Raw genomic sequence first — 24,242 nt, 5'->3', positions numbered from 1 at the left:
GTGAAAAGCATCACGGCAATAAGCAAATCTTGATCATTTAAATTATCCGATAATTTAGAAATTATAACTTTTTTTTTTTTTGTGCCAATTCATCATAAATAAATAACCAAATATCTTTTATAAATTTTAATTACTTGTGTGTGTATGTGTTTGTTTGTGTGTGTGTATAGTGAGGGTAAAGATGTAAAAATATTAGGGACAATCGTCTGCATGAATCAATAATTTAGTCTATTGATACGCATGTTCTGCAAAGCTACCTTAAATTATTCAGATGTGGAGTGACAAATATTATATAAGACGTATCTGCTTGAAAATTAAATATACTTCTTTAATTTGGCTTTTTATAAAAGCATACCAAAACTTTAATTGGGGGTATAACGAAAAGCATGGGCCATTTTTCTTTGAAAATAAATAAAAAACATGTCAAAATAGCCAACAAGAGATTGTCTACAAAGGCCGCAATCTGTTACCGTAAGTGTTCTATGATACAAACTGATTATATTTTGTTTTATCGGCTTTTTTTAGGCTTCACAATCAATATGACAATCAACAACATAATGATTAATATTAAAAGGAGCATTATTTTACGTTTTCGGGTCTTGTTTTGGTAATGAGAGCCCTACAACCGAGAGAAATATTGGTTAATTCATGCTGCCCTTACTTATGCATATTTAAAAGAGTAATACCTTGTCCAATTGCACTACAGCCTCTCTGACCTGTACGTTGGTTTGTTCAATATTAAAATCAATACGATCGAGCAAAGATCCCTGATCGATCACAAGTGACTGAAGATCTCTAAAAATCTCTGCTAACTGATGTATGGATTTTGCAATTTGATTCACTTCCCGTTCTCGTTGATCAATCGATACATCGTTTGATTCCATGACGGCCAACTGTGATTCTGTAAATCCCTAATAAATACCTATCAGTCTTTTCTTCTCGTCCCTTCTAATTTTTTTTTCTCAATTTACCACTTGAGCATCCTCGTCCAACAAAAACTCGGCGGCTTCATTACTCAGCACAGTTTCCATACCCAATATATCGGCTTTACGATTTTCTTGTCCTTGCATCTCTATTAAAAAAGCATTAGTCGGAGCTCCAGTCAATGATAGGTTGCATAAAAGTTTACTTTGTAAATATGAGGATTGTTGCTTTCGAAAACTGGAAGATACGTCTTGTACTTTTGTAGCCAAACTGGTTTGTATATTTCTTGCTAACATATCGTCTTGATCCGAATCATTGACACCCACTCGAATACGTTGTATATCTCGTTTGATACGATAAAATTCCTATGATTTTTTAATTGAGTCTCAAAGTATCCATGTATTAGATATCGAGACTTACGTCTGTGATTTCAGAAGTGAGATTATCAATCGCAGCCTCGTCAGAAGTTCGGTCATCAAATCCAGGCAATAAATGTTTCCGATGCATTGTTTCCAATTTTGTAACTGTTCAATACAATTTATATTAAATATTCGTACACACAAATTAACATTTAAATAGTTACTCTTGTCTTTCACGACATCAAGTGCCTCATCTACTTCATCTACAATGTCCACCCTTTATCAAAACCAATGAATAATAAGTAACGGCTGTCAACAAACTTTCTCTCTTTTCTTTTTTGTTTACCATTTAGGCGGTAAGACCGACATTTCAATCACATTGTTAGAGCTTTCGATTAATCCCTCTGTTTCGGAAAGTCCTGCGGAAAAATGAGGGGCTGAACCTTGGGTTCTTGCGTACGAGTTTCTATATTGAAGAAATAACAGCGTTCTACTTCGCGTTGCCATCTTTCTTTTATGTGTTTGTGTTAATTAAGGGAAAGAAAAGGTGAGTTTGAAAAAAAAAATAGTTTTTATTTAAAAAGATGCAGATTTTATTTATTTGGCTACGAAAAAAAAAAAAAAATTAACAAACAATGAAAAAGTAGTTTTTGCTTTAACTTACCGTATTGGAGTTTCCAACCGCTCAATAATTGATGACTTTGAACTTCTTCCAAAGTGAGTGGGGTACCGTAGGTCAAAGGGGCCAAGAAGACAAACATGGCGATTTGGCACACAATGGTGATACCAACAGCAATATATACCTTATAAGACACTTCAGCCTTCATGCTTGTTTGACGTGTTGTTTTGGATTTCAGACTCAAGAAAGAGACGGGTGAATCGATGCCGTCGACAAAAATAAATTGGTACATGGCACCCAATAATAAGTAATTGACAGTGGCAGCTGGTAAATAATGATGCAGGAAAAGGGAACGACCCATTAAGAAGAATGGGAAATAATGAAGAGCCCAAGCAATAAAAAAGAATCCTGCAGATTGAAGTACACGATGACGCACAGGCTCTTCGATAGGCTCAATACCTCTTCGGCGTGCCAATACATCCGCAAGCATAATACCAGCAAAGACAGCAATTCCTCCCACTGATAAATACCAACCAAATAAATTACCTGTCAAGTAGATCTGAGAACGTGTGGATTCTTTGGACCAATAGGAGACACCACGAATCATAAAAGGCCAAGTAATAGGTGTAGATTGATAGGGGTGAGGTTTAGTAAGTCCTGCGTTATGACTAATCATACGTCCTTGTAATTCGAGAAACTTGCTGATAAATGGCATGGATCTGACTTCCTTAACGGATCGATTGGCGTTAATTTCTGTGGCATTCTTACCGCGAATTTCTTGGGCGGACCAGTAATTGGTTTTATCAATCGCGTTCTTGTTACCATTGACCTCTAATTGCTCTAATCCCCATTCAGGTAACTTTTTATTGTGTGTCCAAATGGCTACCTTGGTGTCTTGATGTACAAGACGGAACGAAGTCATGTGTGTTTCAAATACGTTTTGATCATCGTCTTCAAAGATGATTTGGAATAAGGTTTCTTCATGACGCGTATCCAAAGGAACGGTTGTCACTTCTTCATTGGTGGGCATCCAAGGCGATGCAACATCGTGTGTCAATAAATTCGTGCCTGTAATCACATGCTCTAATTGAATCAGATCGCCATTCTTGACAAGTCCATCGCTACTTTCTTTATTAGGCTTAATGCGCCAATAACAGTTATCGTCAGGTTCCATCACACCTGTCACTTGTTGCCCTTTACTACTGACTCGTCCATCTTCATAACGTAAAGGATAATGAAGGTCGTGAGAGTGAAGATAAGCGTTGGTGTCCTTATGCTTTAATGTGATTTCATCCCCATAGTGAATTTCTATCTACGTGCATTAATATACGCGCTTTTAAATATTCTTGTGTATCCTTTTTTCTTTACCCAAGGCAGACATCTTTAAGGGGCTGTTTTTGAGAGTGTCTTGGAATCGAGAGGTCATAAAGGAATCTCCGGGACCAGATTCATTTAAAATCGCAAAATGAACATAGAACCAAAAGAGGTAAATTCCAATGGGCACCACAATAAAACTAAATGCACGAGCATAAAAATGTTTCATGAATTGGTCCTAACAAATAGCGCACTGGCATGTCAATCACTTTTCACTTTTTAAAACCCAGTGTACCCTTTTTTTCTTTTTCTTTTTTACCATGCTTAATCCGCGGTTGATATCCAAAAGTCCCCATAAGTCATAAATTACAGAAAGACCAATTAGTGCTACCAAGAAAAGTCCAACCATCTTGACACTATATAAACCAATGAGTCAAACCACGACCCTGTGTATTCTCTTTTCTTTTGTTTACCTAACCGTCAAGGCCATACAGACGCCTGTAGCAAGAAGCCAAAACCACCAGGCGACGGAGAAGGATTCGTGTCGCAATTTTCTAAATTTGATATAGGTATACATGGTAGCTAACATGTAGATCAAAAGCATACTATCCAACAAGATCAACCTATTTTGAGTGACCATTGCATTGTCAAAAACGTACATGGCAGTGGAGAGTACACAAATAGCTAAAGTATAGCCAGACTCCTTCATAATCAAATATATCAAGGCAACACATAAGACATTCAAGGTAGCAGGCAAAGCGCGTAATCCAATGTAAGGAACGTTATGATCCAAGTAATTATCACCGATATTAGCAAAATCATACTGGCCATCGAAACCTAAAAGATAACCAGCACCAGCAATCATGAGCTTAGCTAAAGGTGGATGAACATCAAAGTAGTATGTTCTTCTCAAGTAATATCCAGCAAACTTTCCAAAGTGAACTTCATCAAATACGACCTCGTCAGGGTTCCAGATCTTATAAAATGTAACTATCGTCGCTACCACACAAAGAAATCCCAAAGCTAACCGGTGACCGTTTGGATTACGTTGGCTGGGAACCGAATCCTTTCCATACTTTTTATGTATCTCTGGTTTAGTATTTCGTCAAGTAGCTTTTTTTGATATATGTTGTCTCTCTCTCTTTTATTTTTTTACCTTTTTAGAATCGTCGTAATCGACTTGCGAATGCTTTTCAGTCATGCCATCTGACTCTGCACGTCTTTGTCGCAGTTTAGACGACATTGCACAAAGTAAATTTATATTAATGAAAAGAGATGAAAAAGAAGAAAGAAGAATTTAATAAATAAGTTTATTTTTATCAACTGAAAGTTGCACTTAAGGCAATAACGCGTGCTGCCTATGATTTGACAAAGGAGGGCCTGAACCCAGAAAACTCCGCTTCTCTTGGCCTTTTTTTTTTTTTTTTTTTTACCGGACCCCATCTGATATGTAAAGGGGTGGATAATCCATCCATCCATCCATCCCTCTCTCTTCTTTTAATTAATTAAAATGGCCAAAGACGCAAAGACCACCCAAAAGCGTTCCACCCTCGCTGATGTTGTTACTCGTGAGTACACCATCCATATGCACAAGCATGTCTTTGGTCGTTCTTTGAGAAAGCGTGCCCCTCATGCCATTAAGTCTGTCAAGGCTTTCGCTACCCTTGCCATGGGTACCAAGGATGTTCGTCTTGATCCTTCTCTCAACAAGGCCGTCTGGTCTCGTGGTGTTAAGCATACCAACCACCGTATTCGTGTCCGCATTTCTCGTAGACGTAACGATGATGAGGATGCTAAGGAGAAGCTCTACTCTTATGTTACCTTTGTTCCCTGTGTTGACTTCAAGGGTAAGTGATTTTTCTTTTTAAAAAACTTTTTGTATCGCTGTTTCCGCGTAGAAGGGGGGTTACCCTCTTTTTCCGGCAGTTTGTGAGCGCAAGAGGTTGGAGAATAATATACCAAAATTCATCTTTTGGTCCTCCTATCTATGAAGCGACATTGTTACTGATGAAACACATCATGTTTTTCTTTTCTTTTTTTTTCCTTTTGGTTTTTGGTTCCCATCTTAGGTCTTAACACTGAAGTCGTTGAAGATGAAAACTAAATATTGGAACCTATACACCACACACCTTTTTATCTTTTCACTTTTAAAATAAATCAAGGTTGAAAGTTATGTCTACACTGTTTCCTAATTCATTCGGATAATCGACCCCTATTGCTCATGGAAGGGGGATGTGTGCTTACATACGGATATAATCCATGTCCATATCTTATTGTCTATGCGATCAGTTAAATATTTTTAGTTAGATGCACAAGCTTTGTGCTTTTTTTTTTACGGCACTTCACGATGAGATGAAAATTGTTTTCCTCGAAATTGCACACTACGTAAAAGGCATCGTCAGTAGTCATCACACTGTACAATTTTAAAATCAATAATCATGCCTGGTGAAAACACAATAACAAAACAGAAACTGTCATGTTAATTACAAAAGCATATTTGGAACCAACTAAATCATGTAAAATAGTATCATTTCTCCTTTGGAAAAGAAGACTTCAAGTGGTAGAACAATACAACGAATTTTTTTATTTTTGATTAAATTGAGCAAGGAGAGAAACAGGTCTTGGTGTATAAGGTTCTTCCAGGTAGTCGGCATCTTCCTTTGTTAACTTAATGTCCATTGCACCGATCAAATCATAAAGTTGTTCGACTTTAGAGACACCAACAATAGGAGATACAACATAGGGCTTTGTGTAGTGCCATGCTAAAGCAATTTGTGCATTGGAAGCACCATACTTCTTGGCGAGCTCTTCGACACGATCAATGATAATTTCATTACTATCTTGCTTGGCAACAGGATATAAAGTGGTCATTTGGAAATTAGTTTTTGATCGAGCGGTGTCTCTGTTCTTGCCGGTAATTTGGCCAGTAGCCAATGGGGAGTATGGGATTCCTGCGATACCAGCATCAACACAATAGGGGATCATTTCTCTCTCTTCTTCGCGATAGAGAAGGTTATACAAGTTTTGCATCGATACAAATGTTGTCCATCCTCTGCGTTCGGCAATAGAGTTTAACTTTTGAAACTGCCATGCGCACATGCCACTGGATCCAATGTATCTAACTTTTCCAGAGCGAACCAAGTCATTCAAGGCCTCCATTATTTCTTCCATGGGGGTTTCCTAAAATTTTGAGAAATTAGACATCCAGCTCTTGCTAAAGTTATTTACATGTATTTTCTTTTTCTTACAGTATCTAAACGATGAATTTGATAGAGATCAATATACTCAACACCAAGTCGCTTTAAAGAGGCATCTACGGCATCAAAGATATGCTTACGAGAGAGACCATAGCCGTTGATCAGTTCAGGGTTCTGATCCACGTCACGAATACCATACTGTTCTACTTTAGGATACACAGGCGCGTAAACTTTTGTAGCAATGACAACACGACCTCTGAGAGCATTCAACTCTCTTAAGGCCTTTCCAAGAACAATCTCGCTTTGACCGTTTGAATACGTATTAGCAGTATCGAAAAAGTTGATACCAGCATTGTAGGCTACTTTAATAGCTTCGATTGATTCAGCTTCGTCCTTCACCCAAGGACTCCATTTTGAGCTACCGTAGGACATACAACCGAGACAAATTCTGGAAACCTGTACAATTTTTTTAGGTGTGTGTAATTTTTTTTTTTTCGTTGCTGCTACTGGATTGTTACCTTCAAGCCTGTGTTACCAAAACGTACATATTGCATTTTTGGGGTTTCCTTGGTGTTGGTAGAACTAGACATTTTATGAAATTGAACTAAAAAGTTTTTGGAAAACGAAGTATCTCTCTTTTACGCGTTCTTATATGTATATGTTTGACTCTTATCGGGATTTAATAAATTTTCTCCCGGTTGGCTTAAAATGTAATAATATTACGTATTTGTATACCCGAATTGATAGGCGTGCGACGTTTCCACAATGCCGTGGTTGATACAAGCCACTGTGCGATTTAACAGTTTGACAATACATTGAAGCTTTTGGCAAATACCTTTTATGTATTGGTTAACGTTATTTCAAATCTCTCTTGTTGTGATAAAATGCCTCGCAGTATGGTTTACTATCCATTGCAAGCCAAGGACAATGAATACAATGATGGAGTTCAGAGACGGACCTAAAAACGCGCGCATAAAATTACCAAATTTAATTTTTATATTACGTTCTTTTTTGCCTTTTCTGTCTGGATAAAAAGATATAGACAGAATCGTCAGGTGGTCTGATATCTCCTGCGATGGTTTTCTGTAAAAAGTATCTACAGAGCTCCAGTGCATAAACCTTATTAGTATGTACGCGACTGTATATTTTGTCTCTTATCGAATATCGGTAAGAGATGTTCTCAAGTGGAGCTCTTTACGTGATAAAAAGTTTGGGGACTGTAAAAGCTGCAATATGTCACAAAATAAAAGACCGGTTTTTCTAAATAGAGTGTGGTTTTACAAACAGTAGCTATCTTCAAAATTTAATAACCCTTAAAACTTTTAATAATCGGGATGAGAAAATGGTAAGGTATTGACTCGGTGATGTAGCTTGACCGCTTGTAAAAAGCTACTGTTAGTAACGGAGGTAGTCTTAAATTGACAACATGAGTAATTTATCAGCATTATATTTCGACACAAAGTTGGATGGGATACCTGATTAATTCAAGTTTGAAATAAATTTAGCTATGAAATCTAATTTTGCGCATTTCATTTTATCCATTCTCTCTTTTTTTTTTTTTCTTTTTTTTTTTTTTTTTTAATATATATATATCTATTGTTGTTAGAAATTATCGAAAACTATCAAAAATGAGCTCGAGTAATTCAGACAAAAGATTCATGGCTGCATTTATGGGTGAGACCGGTGATGATGTCGAAAAGTGGCTTGATGAATTTCATTGTTTAAGCCAAACAAGCGGATGGGAAGAGAACAGAAAATATGATATGCTGGCTTTTCACTTGGGAGGAAAAGCAAAAACATGGTTTGAAGATAACAAAGACACTTTGATCAATTGTGAGCTCTTAGAGTCAGGAGTAATCAAAAAATACAAAACAAATGACAAAGAAGATTCTGCAAAATTGACAAACCCTGCCTACCTTTCACAAGAGAGCTCTTCTGTGCACAGCAAAAAACCCATGTTCGCAACTCTTCCTGTGGCTATGGTTTACAAGATTAAAGAAGCACCTCCTCAAGCTGAGATAAGTGATGCGTTCTTTAAGTTGTGTGTTGTGGCAGCTTGTACAAAGAGAGATGTGTTGATGGCTTATAAATCTGAGAAGGTCGGCAAAAATGAGATACTGGACGATTACTTGAATAAAAACTTCTCACGCCATGGGGTTATCAACTTTAACATTATGAATCTTATTGGTAACATCCTTTTATGTTACCTACCAGACTCTTATTGTGACTTTATATCAGCGTACCGCGAGAAGTTGAAGGCAGGCAGTATCTTTGACTCTGACATCGAACATAGTGATTTATCAGATCAGCAAAAAACTATTCTTCAAGACAAACTTCGAGTTTTTAATATGGACAATAGCAAGATCTGTGGATATGTTATGAACAACTTCAGAATTCGATGTGAAAAGAATATTTATTTGCCAAACATTGACTTTTTAAATTGGAAAACTACTTGTCTTACAGCAGAAGAGAAACACATTTTGGATGATTATTAAACGGATACATGTTATAAAAGGAACTTCGGATATCATCATATTGCTTAATAAGTATGGTTATATTTAACGATATGTTTTCATGTGAAAAGTTTAAAAAATAAATAGTTATTATTTTCTAATGCTATGCATTTAGAGAATGTATTGATGTTTTTTCGATTTCTTCTTTTGAGGGGATGGGGTGCTTATCTAATTTGCGTAAGACACACTTGTTAATAAATCATAAAGTTAAATTTATACATATACAAAATTGAACAATGTTGCTGGAGTATAGAACATATTCGTGTTATTAGTTATCCATACAACTTTTTTCTCTGTACTTCAGATGTTGTAAAGGGCTAAAGTAATCGTGTCATTGATAATAAAAAGTATGTGTAGGACGTTCCTGTCGATATGGTTATTCGTACTTCCGAAGAATACTGTGTGCATCTTAGTTTTGCAAACAAATCAAAACTATTCTTTTCAGCTGTCTGTCTAAATTTAAGGTGCATATCTAGGCTTTTTTAATTGCAATTGGTCTAAAGGAAGCTTATATGGCGTCATTTACAATTCTGTCGTTTTAAAGGAGTACTTGCTGTTCCCAGTTTTTTGCGTACTAAGTTGTCATAATTAGAAGATGATTCAAATACAGGACAATCAATAGCTGAAACTGTTACTTTGATTAATAAAGTTAAGATGTGAAAAAGCACCTGCGCTGTTATGTATGTCTGTTTACCTGTAGGCGTTGGCAAAACCAATAAAAAATCCTGTTGTTTGTGATAAATGAGCGCCCATTTATTTTAGAGTATCTGTCCTTTTTTCTTTTAAAAAGCTTCCTTTCTCAACCATGACTGTGCCTTTTATACCACTTGACCCATCCAATGAACGTGCTATTATTCAAAAGAAATGCCCTCCTCTTATTGATCAAATGAAGTCCCTTGAAATATCGTCAAGGCGTAATAGCGAAAGCTCGATAAGTAATATGCTAAAGAAAATAAAGCATCATCCTCCCAAGATAGAGATTGCAAAATCTTTTTTTAATATGTGTATTGCTAGGGCGTGTTTATCAATAAATGAATACAATAAATATGAGGAGAAGGTGTTACATAAAATTCCTGCTCGTGAAGCTCTTGCGTGTTATATATCGGACAACTTCACCCATGAAGGAAACATACAATACAAAATGCTTAGCGAAATTGGACATTTGCTTATGTGCGGCGGTATTCCCAATACTCACTCTGTACATGTACGAAACTACAGAGTTTTATTGGGTGGGAAAAGCGTGTATGATCGTGAACTTATGTTTAGCCGTATGCCAATGTGGTTAGTAAAAATTGTCAAGTATCATAACAAGTTTAATCCGGAGCACGCTCGTATAGGCGGATGTATTATGTGCCAATTTATGGTTTACTGCACTGAAGGCAGACCACTCCCTGACATTGATTTCGTAAATAGCCGAACTGTTTCTCTGACAGAAGAGCAAAAAAACAGATTGATGGCTTCTAAAAACTAAAAACGCTTGCAAAGAAAAAATCGTAAGCATTCGTTTTAGTCGTTACATTCCATTATTAGTAATTTTAAATGAATAAATCTGACATATGGTCCTTAAACAAATTAAATTTTCTGTATTTATACACAGATATCCGTAGAGCACGATACAGTTACTTAAGCACTGTACATCTCAGATACCTTTTTAGATATAAGATCAGACTTTCTCAAGTTACTTTTGAATTTATTAATCAAAAATTTAGTAAGTCAATATACTAGAAAGGTTAAACAAGTTTAAAAAGCGCTGTCAAGAAGCAATTCCCATACGATTTATTTGGATGATGTAACAAAGAAGGGTAAGGGTTCTTAGGGGCTTTCGTATGGGATCAAACATGAGGGTGAAAAGAATGGTTCTTAAAAGATACAACACCGCATACCTGTCTCTGTAAACATTGTTTTCACTATTGTTTTTCTCGAAAAAATTTGGAAGTTCGTCCCATAACTTTGCCGAACTTATCACAGTTTTCAACATGATCGCCAATCCATTTAGGCAGTTTTTTTCCAATACGAGGCGTAGCGTATCTTTTATCGAGTAAGACGATGGTAGCATAATCTCCTCGATGACGAATGGCTCTTCCGATGGATTGGTTGACACCGCGCATACAAAGATTTTCGTAGTACTCTGTGCCTGCATTCAACGTTCCGTCATTCTATAAAGGTAAAATGTTAAAATAAAATTGCATGTGCCCGTTGTGTTTCTTACCGAAAATTTTTGAGCGTAATTCATCTTTTCAATCAACTCGACAGAACCTCTATTAGCAAAAGGTAGCCCGATCATGATGACACCTCTATTTGGATGTTGAGTGATGATTTTACTGATAATATCACCCTATATGTATTTATATTTACCTTCCAAGTCTGTCCGAGAAATTGATACCTTCTGACATTTTACCGTTGACAACGCAAAGTAACAGCGCGCCCATATTTTTATCAGGGGAATCAATCTGTAAAGAATAATCACGTAATGTTGCCTCCACCATGTTGCTCTCTCTCGGCTCCTTGAATACTTTTTTTCTTTTTTGAATTCGGTCCAAAATGCTGTTGGGTCCTGTTGAGCACCATCTTTTATAAACCTGGTCAAGATAGGTGAAACTAGGAAAGAAGCAGACTATACCATCCGGTATCACATTACATAAATTAGCGATGGTTTGACCCACTTCATCCATCTATGTTTAAATAGTTAACGTGTCTATGTATAAAATAAACAGTTATAAACTTACTAGCTTTACATCCTGTCTACTTTCATAGTTGAACATGAGTGATTTTCCCGATGGACCCTCCTGTAATGTAATTGTAGACAGGTTTTTGGGTGGTATAATATGTCCACATGAAAAATGCGAAACTCTCTCTTTGGGAACCGAAGGAAATAAATGATGAAAGAAATCTGAAATCTATATAGGGCATGATTTATATATCGATGTGTGTTTGCAATAATTTGGATTGTAGGCAACTTACGGGTTCCATGGTACCACCAGCTAAAATGACGCTTTTGGCTTCATCGACAATGGGTTTGAAAGCATCTGCAGGGTTTAAAAGCATATATTTGATAGTGACTCCAGGATTTTCTGGTGTTCCAAAACTCGTAACGATTCTTCCATCTTTATCAGGGTTTGTTAATGCCAATAAAAAAGATTCGATTTGGGTTAATGTCAAAGTGGAAGTAGTGAGTGATGGAGAAGGAGGGGAGATAGGTGCATTTGGGTTAAGTAGCCGTTCTTTCTGCCTTTCCTCTTCTTCCTTCTCTTTTGCTTTTTCGACAAAACCGTTCAATTTTCTCGAAAGACAACTGACATCTAAATATGTTTTTATTTTAAACATATTGATATGATCGATGGCAGAGACATGTAAGAATTCGTTAACACCCATGACACTATCCTTTTTTTTCGATGCGTCTGTTGGCTGTAAATGTTTTATGAGAGTTTTGATGATACTCAAAATTTGCTTGATGTAGACGACGTTTTTTCCAAGCAATCTGGATTTATATTTTTGAATGTACAGGTTGAGTTGATTCCAGGCCAGCTGAATTTGTTGTAATGTGAGTGATACTGTGTAAAGAGAAGTCATGGTTTCCATCAAATTATGGGCCTCATCGATAATGACAACGTTGTTTTTTAAGGATATTCCGAGAGATTCTCTTGTACTGGCATGCAATAAATGTTGATAAGGTAAAACAATAAGCTAAAAAATTTATATAACGTGAGTACATTCACGTACTGGGTAACACCGTAATATGATCACTTACTCTTGCAGATTTGGCTGTATTTCTGGATCCATAATAAGGGCATGTCGAAAGCTTCTCGCCCACTGTTACCAAATCCTCAATATCACGTACTTTAGCCAAGGCATGATCCCTGAAATGATTCCACTTTGTGACATTATCTGCTGGTGGTAAGAATTTGCAAGGACCTTTTTTTGATCCGCTTTTTTGAAGATCCAAACACGCTTCATTGATTTTATTTACATTTCCCAATTTCTTGACATCTGGATTGATACACATATTTTTTCTGGATGCCAATGATACTTCGTATGTATTCTCTGCATACATTGTCTTGCTGACTTCGTGTACAAATTGGGTCAATTGTGAATGTGTTCGCGAAGCATAATAAATCTTTGTTTCTTCCATATCTGGTTCATCTTCCTCTTCGTAACTGGATAATTTCTTTTTTGTCTCAAACCTGTTACAAAAACTTATGTGAATATGCTATCTAGACATAACAAAAATGCTGTTTTTATACTTTGCTAATAAGGCTTGAACTTCCTTGGAAAGGTTTGATGTGGCATCGCTTTTGTTAACTGTTGTACTAGCTCCATTCTCTTCGTCACTATCATAATCGCCGATCAAGAACTCTTCGTCATTCTCCTCGCCCTTTTTCGGCAAGGTTCTCTTCTTATTTGCTTTTTCAACGACTTCAATGGTAAAAGTTTCATTGCGTACACGATCAATTCTATTTTTCAGCTCTCTTCTTCTTTCCTCGAGCTCTTCCCTCTTCTTATGGTCCTGTGATTTCGTTTGCAATGCAGTGATCCAATCGGGTTGATTATCTAGTCTAAATCAGTTATTTTGACGTGGCTTAAAATTGAAAGCTGCATATGTACCTTTGACTTTGACAACAGGCTCATTGGGCTCAGGGTCTTTTTTGTCATGATCATTTAACCATTTCAAAGAACCACAGATTAAACTGAGAGATTTACCCTAATAGTTTTTCAAAGGTTGAGGGATATACATTGAATAGACAACCTCAGTATTTCTTACTGTGCCTGTGGGGCTTTCAAATATGCCAACTTTTCCATGTTCTAAGACATTGTACAGCTCTTCCATAAAATCCTTCTGTATATGGTACGGTTCAAAAGGAAACCCAAATGGTTTTGCTTCTGAATTCATGGCATGCGTCATTAAGAAGGAATGAAAAATAGAAAAAAAATAACCAAAAGCAGTCTTAACACAATGCAAAGGAAGCTTGATCGAGACTGGGTTAACACGCCACTAGAACGCCACAAATCTTCTATTTATGAGTCCTCGTGCCACTTGCTTTCATCCACAATTAATCAGATTTTGAAAACTCTGCCTAACTTTTGAATTATTTCAGACATACGTGTAATGCCAAATTACCCAGGATAATGGGACCAACTTGGGCAGATGGCTGAAATTAATCTGTTCATACTACTTCTGAAACACTGATGGACAACTACCAGATTTTTTTCGTGTATGCAAATCTGGGATTCTATGCAGGTGTTTCCATTATAAGTAAAGGCTCAAACATTAGGGGCGGTTAAATAAGCAATCAAATCATCCTAACATAATTCAGCTCTTATTTATCAGTTTATAAATAACCCTCTTTTCTTCCTTTTTGCTTTTTTTTTTTTTTTGTATTAATAAAAGAATAACAAATATTGTGAAAAGGTTAGTTAATAATTACTTTTGGTTTTTTTTTAATATCACCTCCTTTTCTAAAAAGAATGAAAGATATATTCCAATTTTTTCAATATTATGGCTGAGCTTAGTCTTCACTATATGACCTCCCAGGTTTTGCGCATTCATTCATTTTGGATCCAAGTGATACCCATTATGCCAAATACGATATATTTACACTTGATGGGCTAAAACAAATCCAAACTCACCATGAAAAAGGTCCACCGTCTATGCCAGTACCCCTCCGAAATTATATTACTAGCTTCAACAAAAATAATGACAAGGATATAAGACAACAGTTGTTTACCCCCACAGTCTTTTGATGAAGAATACAACCATACTATATCCCACGACTATGATTGGGTACAATTTTTGGTATACCAACTGCTTAGGGAGTATGAGGTTGGGGCCTTGAAAAAGCATCAGAGCGAAGAATGGTATATGTCACACGTTTGGCATTTCATTGATCAGCATTCAACGATGCAGATAATATCAGTGTTCTACGGCAATCTTTTGTAATCATGACATTTTACTTTTTCTGATATTTATTTTGCTGAAATACTAGGGATGAGACAGTTAGCAGCTGTTCTAGCAAAAGAAAAAACAAAGACAGGTCAATTGGTGGTATATGTCAATTGTCTTAATGTTCGGGTCGACACTAGGCAACTGGGTTTCGGGATTCAGCTGTACTGCGTGACCACTGTTATTTATTCATTTATGCGCTTTGACCTTTTAGGTACTGTTGGTTTAAATATCCTTGCGGGCTTGATCCATTTATACAACTTCTGTATGAATAATGATATCGGCCCGATATACAGAACCATTGGAAAGAAAGAAGATAGGCAGCAAGTGCGACAGGATTTTTGCCAAAGAGTCCTGTGGCCATAATGAAGTCGTTGAGTATGGCGCATCGTAATCTGGGAAGTGCTACGACGGGGATGCAGCAACCAAACGTCTTGAGGAAGGATCAATCAACGGGTCTTTTAGGGACAGCCAGGGTGCGTAGTCGTAATATTGGTATTATGCTATTTTAATGGACATTAAGAGGTCGATATAGCTTAATAACTTGAACTAGATACAAATTTACACAACCAACATAGTTAAAACTAGTATATGTGTGCTATAGCTTACTTTCAGCTATCCGCTTGGATTTTACCTCAATATTTCGGCGTAAGATTAAGATCAAACGAGCTTAAAGGCGAAGGAGTGATGGTAGAATTGTCAAACCAAGTAATTTTTATATTGTTTTTGATGATATATTCTTGTTTCCAAGTCTAAAAGATAGCCAGCTCACAGATTTTACCTTGTGACTATGTGCACTTTGGCTGTCCCTGAGGAAAGGTTAGAAAATCGTTTTTTTTTAAAAAAATGTCAGACACTGTCAATATTCTAACTTCACTTTCCAGCATTGATTGGCTTTCAATATCTTTTTTCTATGCCCGTTAGAGAAGGGCTTTTGTGTATGTCGAAGCTTCATTGCTTGTATAAGTATTCTCCCTGTTCAACTTCCCTGTGTAGGCTTGCTTCCAGCGGTGTCTATACGTCATAACTTTCCCCGACTAGTGGATATGCCTGACTTGTCTTATATATTAGAAACTTTATCGATAGTTGAAAATATTAACCTATTTTTTTTTTAGCTTTTTAGATGCATTAAGTTCAATTTTTTTAAGCTCTTTGTCTTTATTTATTTGATCAACTAATTCACTGCTACCCACTTAAAGACCTCATCCAATATTCAATAAAAATTCTCATACGTGTGCCCGGGTAAAGCCTTCAGAAGTTTGAATGGAAGGACAATGCGTGTTTGGTTTCAGTCATTGTTCAAGAAAGTATGATTTTCATCGAATTGAAGCTAGCTATAATGATTAGCATCTTACAAGGCTTAAAGTATAATTCGCTAATTAGAGCATACCGCATTAACAACTAGCCCAACTGTCGGCCTTATGCTTGTGGGAGGGGACTGGAGAGCCAATAAAAACTTAATTTTTTTAAAAACTAGCCTATAGAATTGCTTCAAATAGTGTAAGCGGTTATCCAAATGCTTTAAGGAGCCAATAATTTTGTTTGAAATAGCGTAAGCGGCCTTCAAATAGCGTAAGCGGCTTCCAAGTATAGAGGATTAGCCCTGCAGTAATCATATATCTGTCAAATACACATTGTGCAATAAGCGTCTGAATTGATAAACCACATACGCTACTTCAAGTAAGCTTAAATGTCTGATGTGGTTTATAATTTAAGTATATATTTGAACTGTTTCTTGTTCATATGAAAGAAGGAAAGGACCCACGACAACGGCCATTTGGGTGTCACAATGATATGGGTTCAAATGCAATGAGAATCAGATAAGTTATGAGCTGGAACTGAACACAATAATATTCTTTTTTATTGTTTACCATACATTATAATTGAATATGTCAAATAATAGTAATAATTCTCAAAACATTACTGGAATTGCCACTAATATTAAAAGGGGGCGCCCAAATGGACAAATAAATAAAAATGGACACAATGCTGGTCGTAAACGTAAACAGATCGATAACCAATCCACCTTGTCAAATTTTTTTGCTAAGTCTTCAGACGAAGTCGTACAACCTGAATCATCTACAAGCACCGAACAGGTATGAATCATACAGATATTATGCTCTCAAATATATTGTTAACATACTCAATTTTAAGCCCCAGTTTGATACAACTGGTATTAAAGACAATGCTATTCCCGTAAACACGGAGGAAGCCGAAGAAGAATTTGAAGAAGATTCTGATGGCGAAACATTCGAAGAATTAGATGAGGGAACATTCAACGAAATTGACGAATTTGCGTCTTCACTGCCCTCTGATAGTGAAGTCTCCAAATTTCACGATAATCTTCAACAAAGATTGGGAGAGAATAACAAAAACAAAAGTCACCTTCCTGATGAGTATAAAAGAGGAACTTTTTGGACACAAACACGAAGCCCCTCATTTGCTTTGGCAAACAGTGTAGATCCATCAGAGTTGTATCACCCCAGAACATTTATTTGGTTACCCGATCACTTGCATGACAATCTGGTGTGTCCCTCCTGTGGATCTGATATTGAATCTAAAGGATTTAATAAAAAAACTAAAGCAAGAAGAATAATTGATTTAAAAGAGTATGTAATTATATGCCTTGTTGTCTTTGTTCAACGGCCAAAGATTATTAGATATTTATGCGTAACTTTGGAGAACTAATGCACTTTTTATAGCTGCTTCTACATTATGACACGACGTTACAGGTGTAAAAATTCGATCAAGCAGCATCATTTCAATGGGTTTGATTCCGGAATAATCAGACAGCTCCCGTTCCGAATTCAATCTGACTTTCCAGCTCTTTTAACACACAAATCTGGAATTTCAAAAGATTTGGTTAAACTAATGCGTCCATTATTCCAAAACTCTGTAGGTCCCGTGCGACTTTCAAAGATTTTGAGAGAAATGCATGCGGAACACCATGCTGGTCTCGAGTTACAGTATTACGACGCAGCCTGTAATATGAAAAAAAACCCTGGCATAGATTCACTCTTGACGAGGGGTAACGCTGAAAAAATCCAGTTTCCAGAGTTCTCTGAATTCTCTGACAAAAGATTGTATAATGGCTATGTTCCTTCTCCAGGCTATTTGAGCTATATATACACGTCGATAATCGAGAAAATACGGCCGCAATTGGATTGGCATATGATGTCCTTAAATGGTAGCATCCTTAAAGGCGACCATTCATTCAAAGTCACAGGCCATATGGGGAAACTAAAAGGAGAACCAACCTTCACAGCTTTGTATACTTGTTTAAACGAATACGAAGAAATAAGAATGCAGGTTTTGGCTCCTTCTAAGGCACTTTCTCATCTTGCTTCGCCTTTTAATGCCCTTGTAAAATCTTACACTCTTAACGGCTATCAATTACCTTCGCTTTTTTACACGGACAATGTAAACAGTGACCGAGCTTTTTTGGAAGGTGTACTACCAAGCCTGTTAGATAATGTTCGTAAGACCAGTATTCAAAAGCCAGCAAACAATGAAGAAACCTCAACTCCAGAACACAACTCAGACTTACCCGTTTTGACACTTCCGGATACCCTGAATATATCCATATTCTCCGTTCCAGAAGACATTGATAACGCATGTCAAAACATTTTGGATGGCCTAGAAACAAATAATTGTTTATACGTTGGTTTTGACTGTGAATGGATAGCACGAAACCATGGAGATTTTAATTCCAGATCAAGAGGAGCCCAAGCCTCTTTAAATGAAGTATCTCTAATCCAAATTTGCTACAAGGAACAAATTTATCTTTTTCGTACGTTTGAATTCACGGTGGATGACTTTCCTAAAAAATTACAACATCTTTTGGAGTGTGGTGATGTGAAAAAGATTGGAAAAAATGTTTCTGGGGACTTCATACGTTTAAGGAAAGGATATCAGATAAACCCTGAAGGTATGATTGAGCTGGGTACATTTTGCAAGGAAAAAGGAGTCATAGAAAAAAGGTCTTTCTCTTTGGCCAAAATTTGTGCTGTAGTTTTAAAGGCATCATTGCCTAAACCAACTGATATCAGGTGTGGAAACTGGAATGCTGATCAACTTACACAAGATCAAATCAAGTATGCCGCATTGGATGCCTATGTAAGCATGGCTATTTTTGAGAGCTTAATTGATTTTCCTATAGTGCATAAAAAGGTCAGCCCATCAACAGCAAAAAACACGCTTGTTTCGCTGTATACAAATTCATGCAAGGTCTTTCCATGTGCGTTTGGATATTTAGAGGATTTGCCACATGATTTAAGAGTACTTCATCCTGCAATAAAGACATATCTTGAAAAGAATAGAACTGTTGTAGATGAGAGTCTACAAGCTCTGGTCAAAATTGTGCAAGTCAAGATACCGGGTACAATAGTTCCAAATTATGAACTGAATCAACAAAGTATGTCTACGTCTCACCAAGCTATGCCAGTATGTTTGCAAGATTTTGGGTCAACCCCATTTCATGTTTTTGTGGATTGGAATTTGTTACGAACTGCTTCGAAGCTCCAGTTATCAACCTCCAAAAATGCAGCAACTCACTTGATATCCCTGCCCACTCCAGTCAACGAAACTTCTGCAGGCCAATCGTCAGTACCGTCTCGGGTTTTGAAAGATGCATTCCACTTGATGGATATGCTGCCATTATCTCAAAAGCATGGTATGTATAGAGAGTTTTACCAACGTTTTAGAGATGCTTTATTTGTTTACGATCCAGTAGACAAAAAAAATGTCGAAAGGTATTTGGAAACTATCAACACTGATTTTAATGCATACATGGCAAGTCATCCAGAATTTATTCTAAAGCGAGTCAAAAGAAGCATTCCTCCACCAAATCAACTACTACCTGTTGTTAAACTTCTCTTTGATCAGTATGGGCCTTTACCATGTGCCAAGACAGGATTCCCGCTCTTCGATAAGGAATCTATGAGAATATCCAAAAATATTTTAAGATCCATTGAGTTGGGTCATGTTTCTGATCTCATTGATGGCCCGCCATTGTACAGAGAAATCGGTAAAGATAATAATGGCTTAATGAAATATTCATGCTTCAGAGGTACTAGTTCCGTAGAAGGATACCATCAAAACATCATACGGAAATTCTCGTCCATCAACTCTGGTCCTCGTCTTGCCGATTCAGTTCTTGCAGACTTTCGACTATATCATAACATCGAGGTACTTTAATTGATAGATGTAAACCAATTTTTTTAATTTATTTGTGTTTAGGCTGGTGCGAGAAATCGAGAAGGTGTGATTCATAAAAGTCATTATAGTCCATGGATTACCCAATGCATAAATATGATGAGATTGGATGTTGGCCACCGTCCCGTTAAGAATTACTCGTTACATCATATCGAAAAACTGCCCGCCGATTTTGTAGGACAATACGTGGAAACTTTTGGCTTAATAGCACTTGAACATCCGTTTATTGATGCTTACAACATGCAGTCAGGTGAGAGGAATGAGTTATCTCAGCAACGAAGTTCTACCAATGCGATAAAAACCAAGATGCTCGAGATGAGTTTTTTGCCAATCATAAATTTTGGAAAAGAAGGTTATTCGGCTCGCAACTTTTTGTACCGCTACTTAGCAGAAAGACAACATACACTATATGCAGTAGTACCAATTCATACCAAAGAAGAAGTATTATTGTATAAAAAGTTACTGATTGACAAAAAGAAGGAGCTTTTTTTAATAGAGATAGTGCTACTCCAGACTTCGAGATGTTTGCAAAAATTTGGTCTGCATTTGCTGATGGTAAGGAGATTTACTATAAGACGCCAGAGCACATCAAAATTTACTTCAACAAACGAACTGAGGCCAGTGTTTTTAATGACTCAATTGCGCTCAATCAAAACATCTGCCAAAGTATTAGAAGCGTTTTGGGACGACCAGAAAGAATGCCTGAATCTGTAGCTATGTTGAGGCAACCCAGGCCAGTTAACCATTACGGAAACTTGCAAGTCGTTGTATCCGGAAGACTAACTAACCAACTGGTAAAACAGAAAAATCAGGTGCTAGGACCAGCTCCATTGGCTCCTAAATGTTTGCTCGTTTCAACACCGAGTTTATCTCCTCTGCTCTTGCCTCTTGTACCCCCGCCATCCATCAGCCCAACAACCGCAAATCCTGTCACTAAAAAACTAAAAAGATCAAACAGGATTTGCTTTGTTTGTAAAGACTCATCTTCTTGCAGTGGTCGATCAAGATCCAAGTACTGCGTCAATAGATGTGGCATATGCCTAAAAGACAACTGTTCTGGGAGATACAAAATATCAGTTTGTCAGTTTCAATGAAACAATAAATTTAATGCGAAACCCATCATCAAACATTAAGACCTTTGCTTTAAATAATTTTATTGTAATGACTTCTAAAGAGTACAATTCGAACAAATACAGATTTTTTTTTGGGTGCCACAAGGCACCCAAAAAAAAAAGAATTAAATCATTTTTAAAAAATAGTCCCCACCTATGGGTATAAGGCCCAACTGTCAGATATCGCTCCTTTAAAAAGGAGATGCATAAAAAAACAAAGTCACGTTTTCAATGAATTTACTGTGGGGGGTCCTTTTTAAGATTTTTTTTTTTTTTTTTTTTTTTTACTCATTCAAGTTGGGTACATAACAAAAAAAGGAACATGCGTTGTCATAATTGTGGATCAGATAAAACAGAATCCGATGCTTCTTCTGGAACAAGTTACTGTGTAAACTGTGGTACAGTAAGTAATAAAGTTATTTATATATTCTTGCATGCAAGAGGTTGACCATATAAACAGGTACTTGAAGAAAATCAAATCGTATCCGAGGTTTCATTTGGTGAAACCGCTGGTGGTAAAGCTGTTCTCCAAGGTTCTTATGCAGGCGAATCAGGTAAATATCAACGAAAATTGCTGTTTTTTGTTTTCAGTAACCGTAACTATTCTTTCCTTACAGGTCGAATTTCAGGTGGTGGGTTGTTTGGTAGAAGCCGCGGTCGAGAAGGTCAAGAGCAAGCTATCGAAAATGGTACACACAAAAAAACATAATTACAGGAGAATGTATTAAAAAAAAACTAATTGACAAGTATAGGTCGTGTTAGAATTTCCAGTTTAGCCCATGCCGTTCATTTACCAGAACGTTATCGAGATGCAGCTCAACGATATTATAATTTGGCAGTTGTCAATCGATTTACCCGTGGTCGTCGCAGTGACCATGTTGCAGCCGTTTGTTTATATGCTGTCTGTAGAACAGAAAAGAGCTCGCACATGTTGATCGATTTCTCAGATATTCTCCAGGTCAATGTGTTCAAATTAGGTGCCACCTTTTTAAAACTATGCAGAATCTTAAACTTGACCTTGCCTCATGTTGACCCCTCTCTCTATATCTCAAGATTTGCAGTAGCTTTAGATTTCGGTGATTATACCCAACGTGTCGCCCAAGATGCTGTACGTATTGCACAACGTATGGATCGTGATTGGATTACTAGTGGTCGTCGTCCTGCTGGTATCTGTGGTGCTTGTTTACTTATTGCAGCTCGTATGAACGGCTTTCGTAGAACAACGCGTGAAATGATTTATGTGGTTAAAGTTGCTGATATTACCATCCAAAAGAGATTGCACGAATTCAATCAAACAGAATCCGCTCAATTATCAGTACGCGATTTTAGAACAATTTGGCTAGAGAAACGTGCAGATCCGCCTTCCTTTCAAAAGAACCGAAAAGTGCATGAAAACGAGGAAAATTCCAGTGAAAGCCCAGATTTGACTGATTCCAGTACGCCACCGTCAAAAGATGATGTAAAGGTAGAAGAAGACAATGTAACAACATTAGGTAAACGAAAAGCCAGTGGCTGTCTTCATGAATCTACACAAAATCAGCCATCGGTTGATAAAGGAAAAGGAAACATGCATGTCTCCCCATCCAAAAGGCAGCGAAAAGGTAAAGACCGTGCGACAGAGGATACTATAATCGATGGCGAAGAAGCGGATATGGAAATAGACGGAAATGAAAGTGATGGTGAACCCTTGTCCGATGATGAAGTAGATGGTCCATTTATAGGAAATCAAGTTGGGATCACAGCAGCTGATAACTGCGTACCTGACTCAAAAGCCGCTGATTTAAATAAAAAGAAGAGCACCGCACCGACCGAAAAAGATACAGAAGAAGAACTGATTAAGAAGCAAATCGAAGACTCTTTGAACGATGAAATTAGACAACTTGCTGAGGTAGATGCATCTTTAACCGCTGAGGCAACCCTGAAACCCAAAGAAGACGATATGGAATCAACTCAGGTCGGTACACAAGTCACCCATTTGGACCCTACACAACCCTCAGATGAATTCAGCTCTACACTTGTTGACGATGACAATGAAGAACTAGGCTCGACCCTCGTAAATGAAAGTCAGTCCGATTATATACCCATTAAAGATCCGTATTACGAGTCACTTCCCGCTGACGAAAAAGCTGCGTTGACCGCCTTAGCAAAAGCCAAAGTTGCCAAGGAAGTTAATGACCTGCTAAACCCTGAACTTCAAGAAGATGCTAAAGCTATTGCTGATGATATGGAAGCTTGGCTGGGTGATGATTCTGTCAATAAAGCAGCCACTGAAATTGGTAATAAATATTTATGAATATATAGAAAAAGTGTGACACTAACACTTGCTTTTGTAGAAACTCAAAGACATAATATCAATAAACCAGAGGATGAAGAGGAAGAGGAGGAGGAGGAGGAAGAGGATGATGGAAACTTATCCGAGGTAGATGATGAAGAGATCGATGCCATGATTTTAACAGAAAATGAAGTTGCACTGAAAACAAAAATCTGGTATAATGCGAACAAGGAATATTTAGAAGAAATGGCTGTGCGTCGATTAGTAGAGAAAGATAGGGGGGGTCATTCAAGAAGAGGTAGAGGAATAAAAAAGAAGAAGACTACTCAACCCTCCACACCTGCTGAAGCAGCAAAACAACTGTTACTAAGCAAAAAGCTATCGAAAAAAATCAACCAAGCAGTATTTGACGATATGTTTGAATCGGCTGAATCCATTGCTAAAATCAAGCAGAGAGATGCTATTTTAAGAATGGGCAATAATGTCACACTTCCCTTGCCTAGTGCACCGGAATATGAGGTGGTGGAAGAACCTGGAGATATTCCCGATCCTAAAGCAAAGAAAACTGACGATTCGACAGAAGAGACCGCAGATTCTGCTAATGCTGCACCTGTTGTTGAAGAAGATGAAGATGACGAAGACATGGATTCTGATGATATGGCCGATGATGAGCGCTTGATGCGTGATGCTCGTGCTAAATACGCATTTGATGAAGATGACGATGCCCAGGAATACCTCAGTGATGACGGCTATTAAACTAAAATACCTAATTTGATGATG

General features: G+C 37.2%; 9 protein-coding genes across 9 annotated transcripts; 5 read left to right on the top strand and 4 right to left on the bottom strand.

The window, feature by feature from the left end:
• Positions 1-138: 138 nt before the first annotated feature.
• EV154DRAFT_509952 (t-SNARE) lies at positions 139-1,980 on the bottom strand. Its single transcript, XM_051601650.1, has 8 exons — positions 1,928-1,980; positions 1,630-1,830; positions 1,508-1,560; positions 1,345-1,448; positions 1,130-1,289; positions 972-1,072; positions 687-911; positions 139-619 (listed from the first exon to the last, which is right to left on the bottom strand). Exons 2-8 carry the CDS (start codon positions 1,788-1,790, stop codon positions 509-511), a joined length of 915 nt encoding a protein of 304 aa, XP_051457325.1. The 5' UTR covers positions 1,791-1,830; positions 1,928-1,980; the 3' UTR covers positions 139-508.
• On the bottom strand, positions 1,836-4,575 carry EV154DRAFT_509950 (glycosyltransferase family 39 protein). The gene is made up of 6 exons (XM_051601649.1): positions 4,373-4,575; positions 3,690-4,291; positions 3,536-3,632; positions 3,271-3,454; positions 1,948-3,210; positions 1,836-1,888 (listed from the first exon to the last, which is right to left on the bottom strand). Exons 1-6 carry the CDS (start codon positions 4,457-4,459, stop codon positions 1,881-1,883), a joined length of 2,241 nt encoding a protein of 746 aa, XP_051457324.1. The 5' UTR covers positions 4,460-4,575; the 3' UTR covers positions 1,836-1,880.
• A 151-nt stretch (positions 4,576-4,726) lies between these two features.
• EV154DRAFT_421264 (ribosomal protein L31e-domain-containing protein) lies at positions 4,727-5,071 on the top strand (the record flags this gene model as incomplete). Its single annotated transcript, XM_051596009.1, has 1 exon — positions 4,727-5,071. The coding sequence occupies one exon, from the start codon at positions 4,727-4,729 to the stop codon at positions 5,069-5,071; it is 345 nt and encodes a 114-aa protein (XP_051457323.1).
• Positions 5,072-5,423: 352 nt separating this feature from the next.
• EV154DRAFT_509949 (NADP-dependent oxidoreductase domain-containing protein) lies at positions 5,424-7,151 on the bottom strand. The gene is made up of 3 exons (XM_051601648.1): positions 6,932-7,151; positions 6,465-6,869; positions 5,424-6,396 (listed from the first exon to the last, which is right to left on the bottom strand). The coding sequence occupies exons 1-3, from the start codon at positions 7,001-7,003 to the stop codon at positions 5,800-5,802; spliced, it is 1,074 nt and encodes a 357-aa protein (XP_051457322.1). The 5' UTR covers positions 7,004-7,151; the 3' UTR covers positions 5,424-5,799.
• Positions 7,152-7,966: 815 nt separating this feature from the next.
• EV154DRAFT_509948 (uncharacterized protein) lies at positions 7,967-8,988 on the top strand. Its single transcript, XM_051601647.1, has one exon. It carries the CDS (start codon positions 8,042-8,044, stop codon positions 8,906-8,908), a length of 867 nt encoding a protein of 288 aa, XP_051457321.1. The 5' UTR covers positions 7,967-8,041; the 3' UTR covers positions 8,909-8,988.
• A 686-nt stretch (positions 8,989-9,674) lies between these two features.
• On the top strand, positions 9,675-10,495 carry EV154DRAFT_509947 (uncharacterized protein). Its single transcript, XM_051601646.1, has one exon. It carries the CDS (start codon positions 9,732-9,734, stop codon positions 10,395-10,397), a length of 666 nt encoding a protein of 221 aa, XP_051457320.1. The 5' UTR covers positions 9,675-9,731; the 3' UTR covers positions 10,398-10,495.
• Positions 10,496-10,675: 180 nt separating this feature from the next.
• Positions 10,676-13,853, bottom strand: EV154DRAFT_509944 (putative ATP-dependent RNA helicase DDX11-like protein-like protein). The gene is made up of 9 exons (XM_051601645.1): positions 13,686-13,853; positions 13,529-13,625; positions 13,168-13,474; positions 12,675-13,107; positions 11,888-12,610; positions 11,653-11,823; positions 11,282-11,598; positions 11,136-11,220; positions 10,676-11,082 (listed from the first exon to the last, which is right to left on the bottom strand). Exons 1-9 carry the CDS (start codon positions 13,824-13,826, stop codon positions 10,834-10,836), a joined length of 2,523 nt encoding a protein of 840 aa, XP_051457319.1. The 5' UTR covers positions 13,827-13,853; the 3' UTR covers positions 10,676-10,833.
• A 6,746-nt stretch (positions 13,854-20,599) lies between these two features.
• EV154DRAFT_481716 (uncharacterized protein) lies at positions 20,600-21,122 on the top strand (the record flags this gene model as incomplete). The annotated part of the gene is made up of 2 exons (XM_051598418.1): positions 20,600-20,872; positions 21,057-21,122. The coding sequence occupies 2 exons, from the start codon at positions 20,600-20,602 to the stop codon at positions 21,120-21,122; spliced, it is 339 nt and encodes a 112-aa protein (XP_051457318.1).
• Positions 21,123-21,512: 390 nt separating this feature from the next.
• EV154DRAFT_421224 (uncharacterized protein) lies at positions 21,513-24,218 on the top strand (the record flags this gene model as incomplete). Its single annotated transcript, XM_051596007.1, has 6 exons — positions 21,513-21,593; positions 21,651-21,744; positions 21,943-22,076; positions 22,149-22,599; positions 23,008-23,430; positions 23,563-24,218. The coding sequence occupies 6 exons, from the start codon at positions 21,513-21,515 to the stop codon at positions 24,216-24,218; spliced, it is 1,839 nt and encodes a 612-aa protein (XP_051457317.1).
• Between the last annotated feature and the right edge of the window lie 24 nt (positions 24,219-24,242).

The sequence above is a fragment of the Mucor mucedo genome, assembly GCF_025094135.1.
Source record: "Mucor mucedo strain NRRL 3635 chromosome Unknown EV154scaffold_49, whole genome shotgun sequence".
NCBI lineage: Eukaryota > Fungi > Mucoromycota > Mucoromycetes > Mucorales > Mucoraceae > Mucor > Mucor mucedo.
The sequence above is the reverse complement of the archived record's forward strand: the minus strand, read 5'-3'. Positions and strand labels throughout refer to the sequence as shown.

Bases quoted from the DNA above. Each gene is read 5' to 3' on its own strand.
- EV154DRAFT_509952 (XM_051601650.1), bottom strand. From the start codon at position 1,790: ATGGCAACGCGAAGTAGAACGCTGTTATTTCTTCAATATAGAAACTCG. The intron at 1,290-1,344 runs GTAAGTCTCGAT...AAAAAATCATAG, and splicing joins TCACTTCTGAAATCACAGAC to GAATTTTATCGTATCAAACG. The intron at 1,073-1,129 runs GTAAACTTTTAT...CTTTTTTAATAG, and splicing joins ACAATCCTCATATTTACAAA to AGATGCAAGGACAAGAAAAT.
- EV154DRAFT_509949 (XM_051601648.1), bottom strand. From the start codon at position 7,003: ATGTCTAGTTCTACCAACACCAAGGAAACCCCAAAAATGCAATATGTA. The intron at 6,870-6,931 runs GTAACAATCCAG...AAAATTGTACAG, and splicing joins TTGGTAACACAGGCTTGAAG to GTTTCCAGAATTTGTCTCGG. The intron at 6,397-6,464 runs GTAAGAAAAAGA...TCAAAATTTTAG, and splicing joins AAATTCATCGTTTAGATACT to GAAACCCCCATGGAAGAAAT.
- EV154DRAFT_509948 (XM_051601647.1), top strand. From the start codon at position 8,042: ATGAGCTCGAGTAATTCAGACAAAAGATTCATGGCTGCATTTATGGGT.
- EV154DRAFT_509944 (XM_051601645.1), bottom strand. From the start codon at position 13,826: ATGACGCATGCCATGAATTCAGAAGCAAAACCATTTGGGTTTCCTTTT. The intron at 12,611-12,674 runs GTAAGTGATCAT...TAAATTTTTTAG, and splicing joins ATACAGCCAAATCTGCAAGA to CTTATTGTTTTACCTTATCA. The intron at 11,599-11,652 runs GTAAGTTTATAA...ATTTAAACATAG, and splicing joins GTAGACAGGATGTAAAGCTA to ATGGATGAAGTGGGTCAAAC.
- EV154DRAFT_509947 (XM_051601646.1), top strand. From the start codon at position 9,732: ATGACTGTGCCTTTTATACCACTTGACCCATCCAATGAACGTGCTATT.
- EV154DRAFT_509950 (XM_051601649.1), bottom strand. From the start codon at position 4,459: ATGTCGTCTAAACTGCGACAAAGACGTGCAGAGTCAGATGGCATGACT. The intron at 3,455-3,535 runs GTAAAAAAGAAA...GCTATTTGTTAG, and splicing joins TCAACCGCGGATTAAGCATG to GACCAATTCATGAAACATTT. The intron at 3,211-3,270 runs GTAAAGAAAAAA...GCACGTAGATAG, and splicing joins CTTAAAGATGTCTGCCTTGG to AAATTCACTATGGGGATGAA.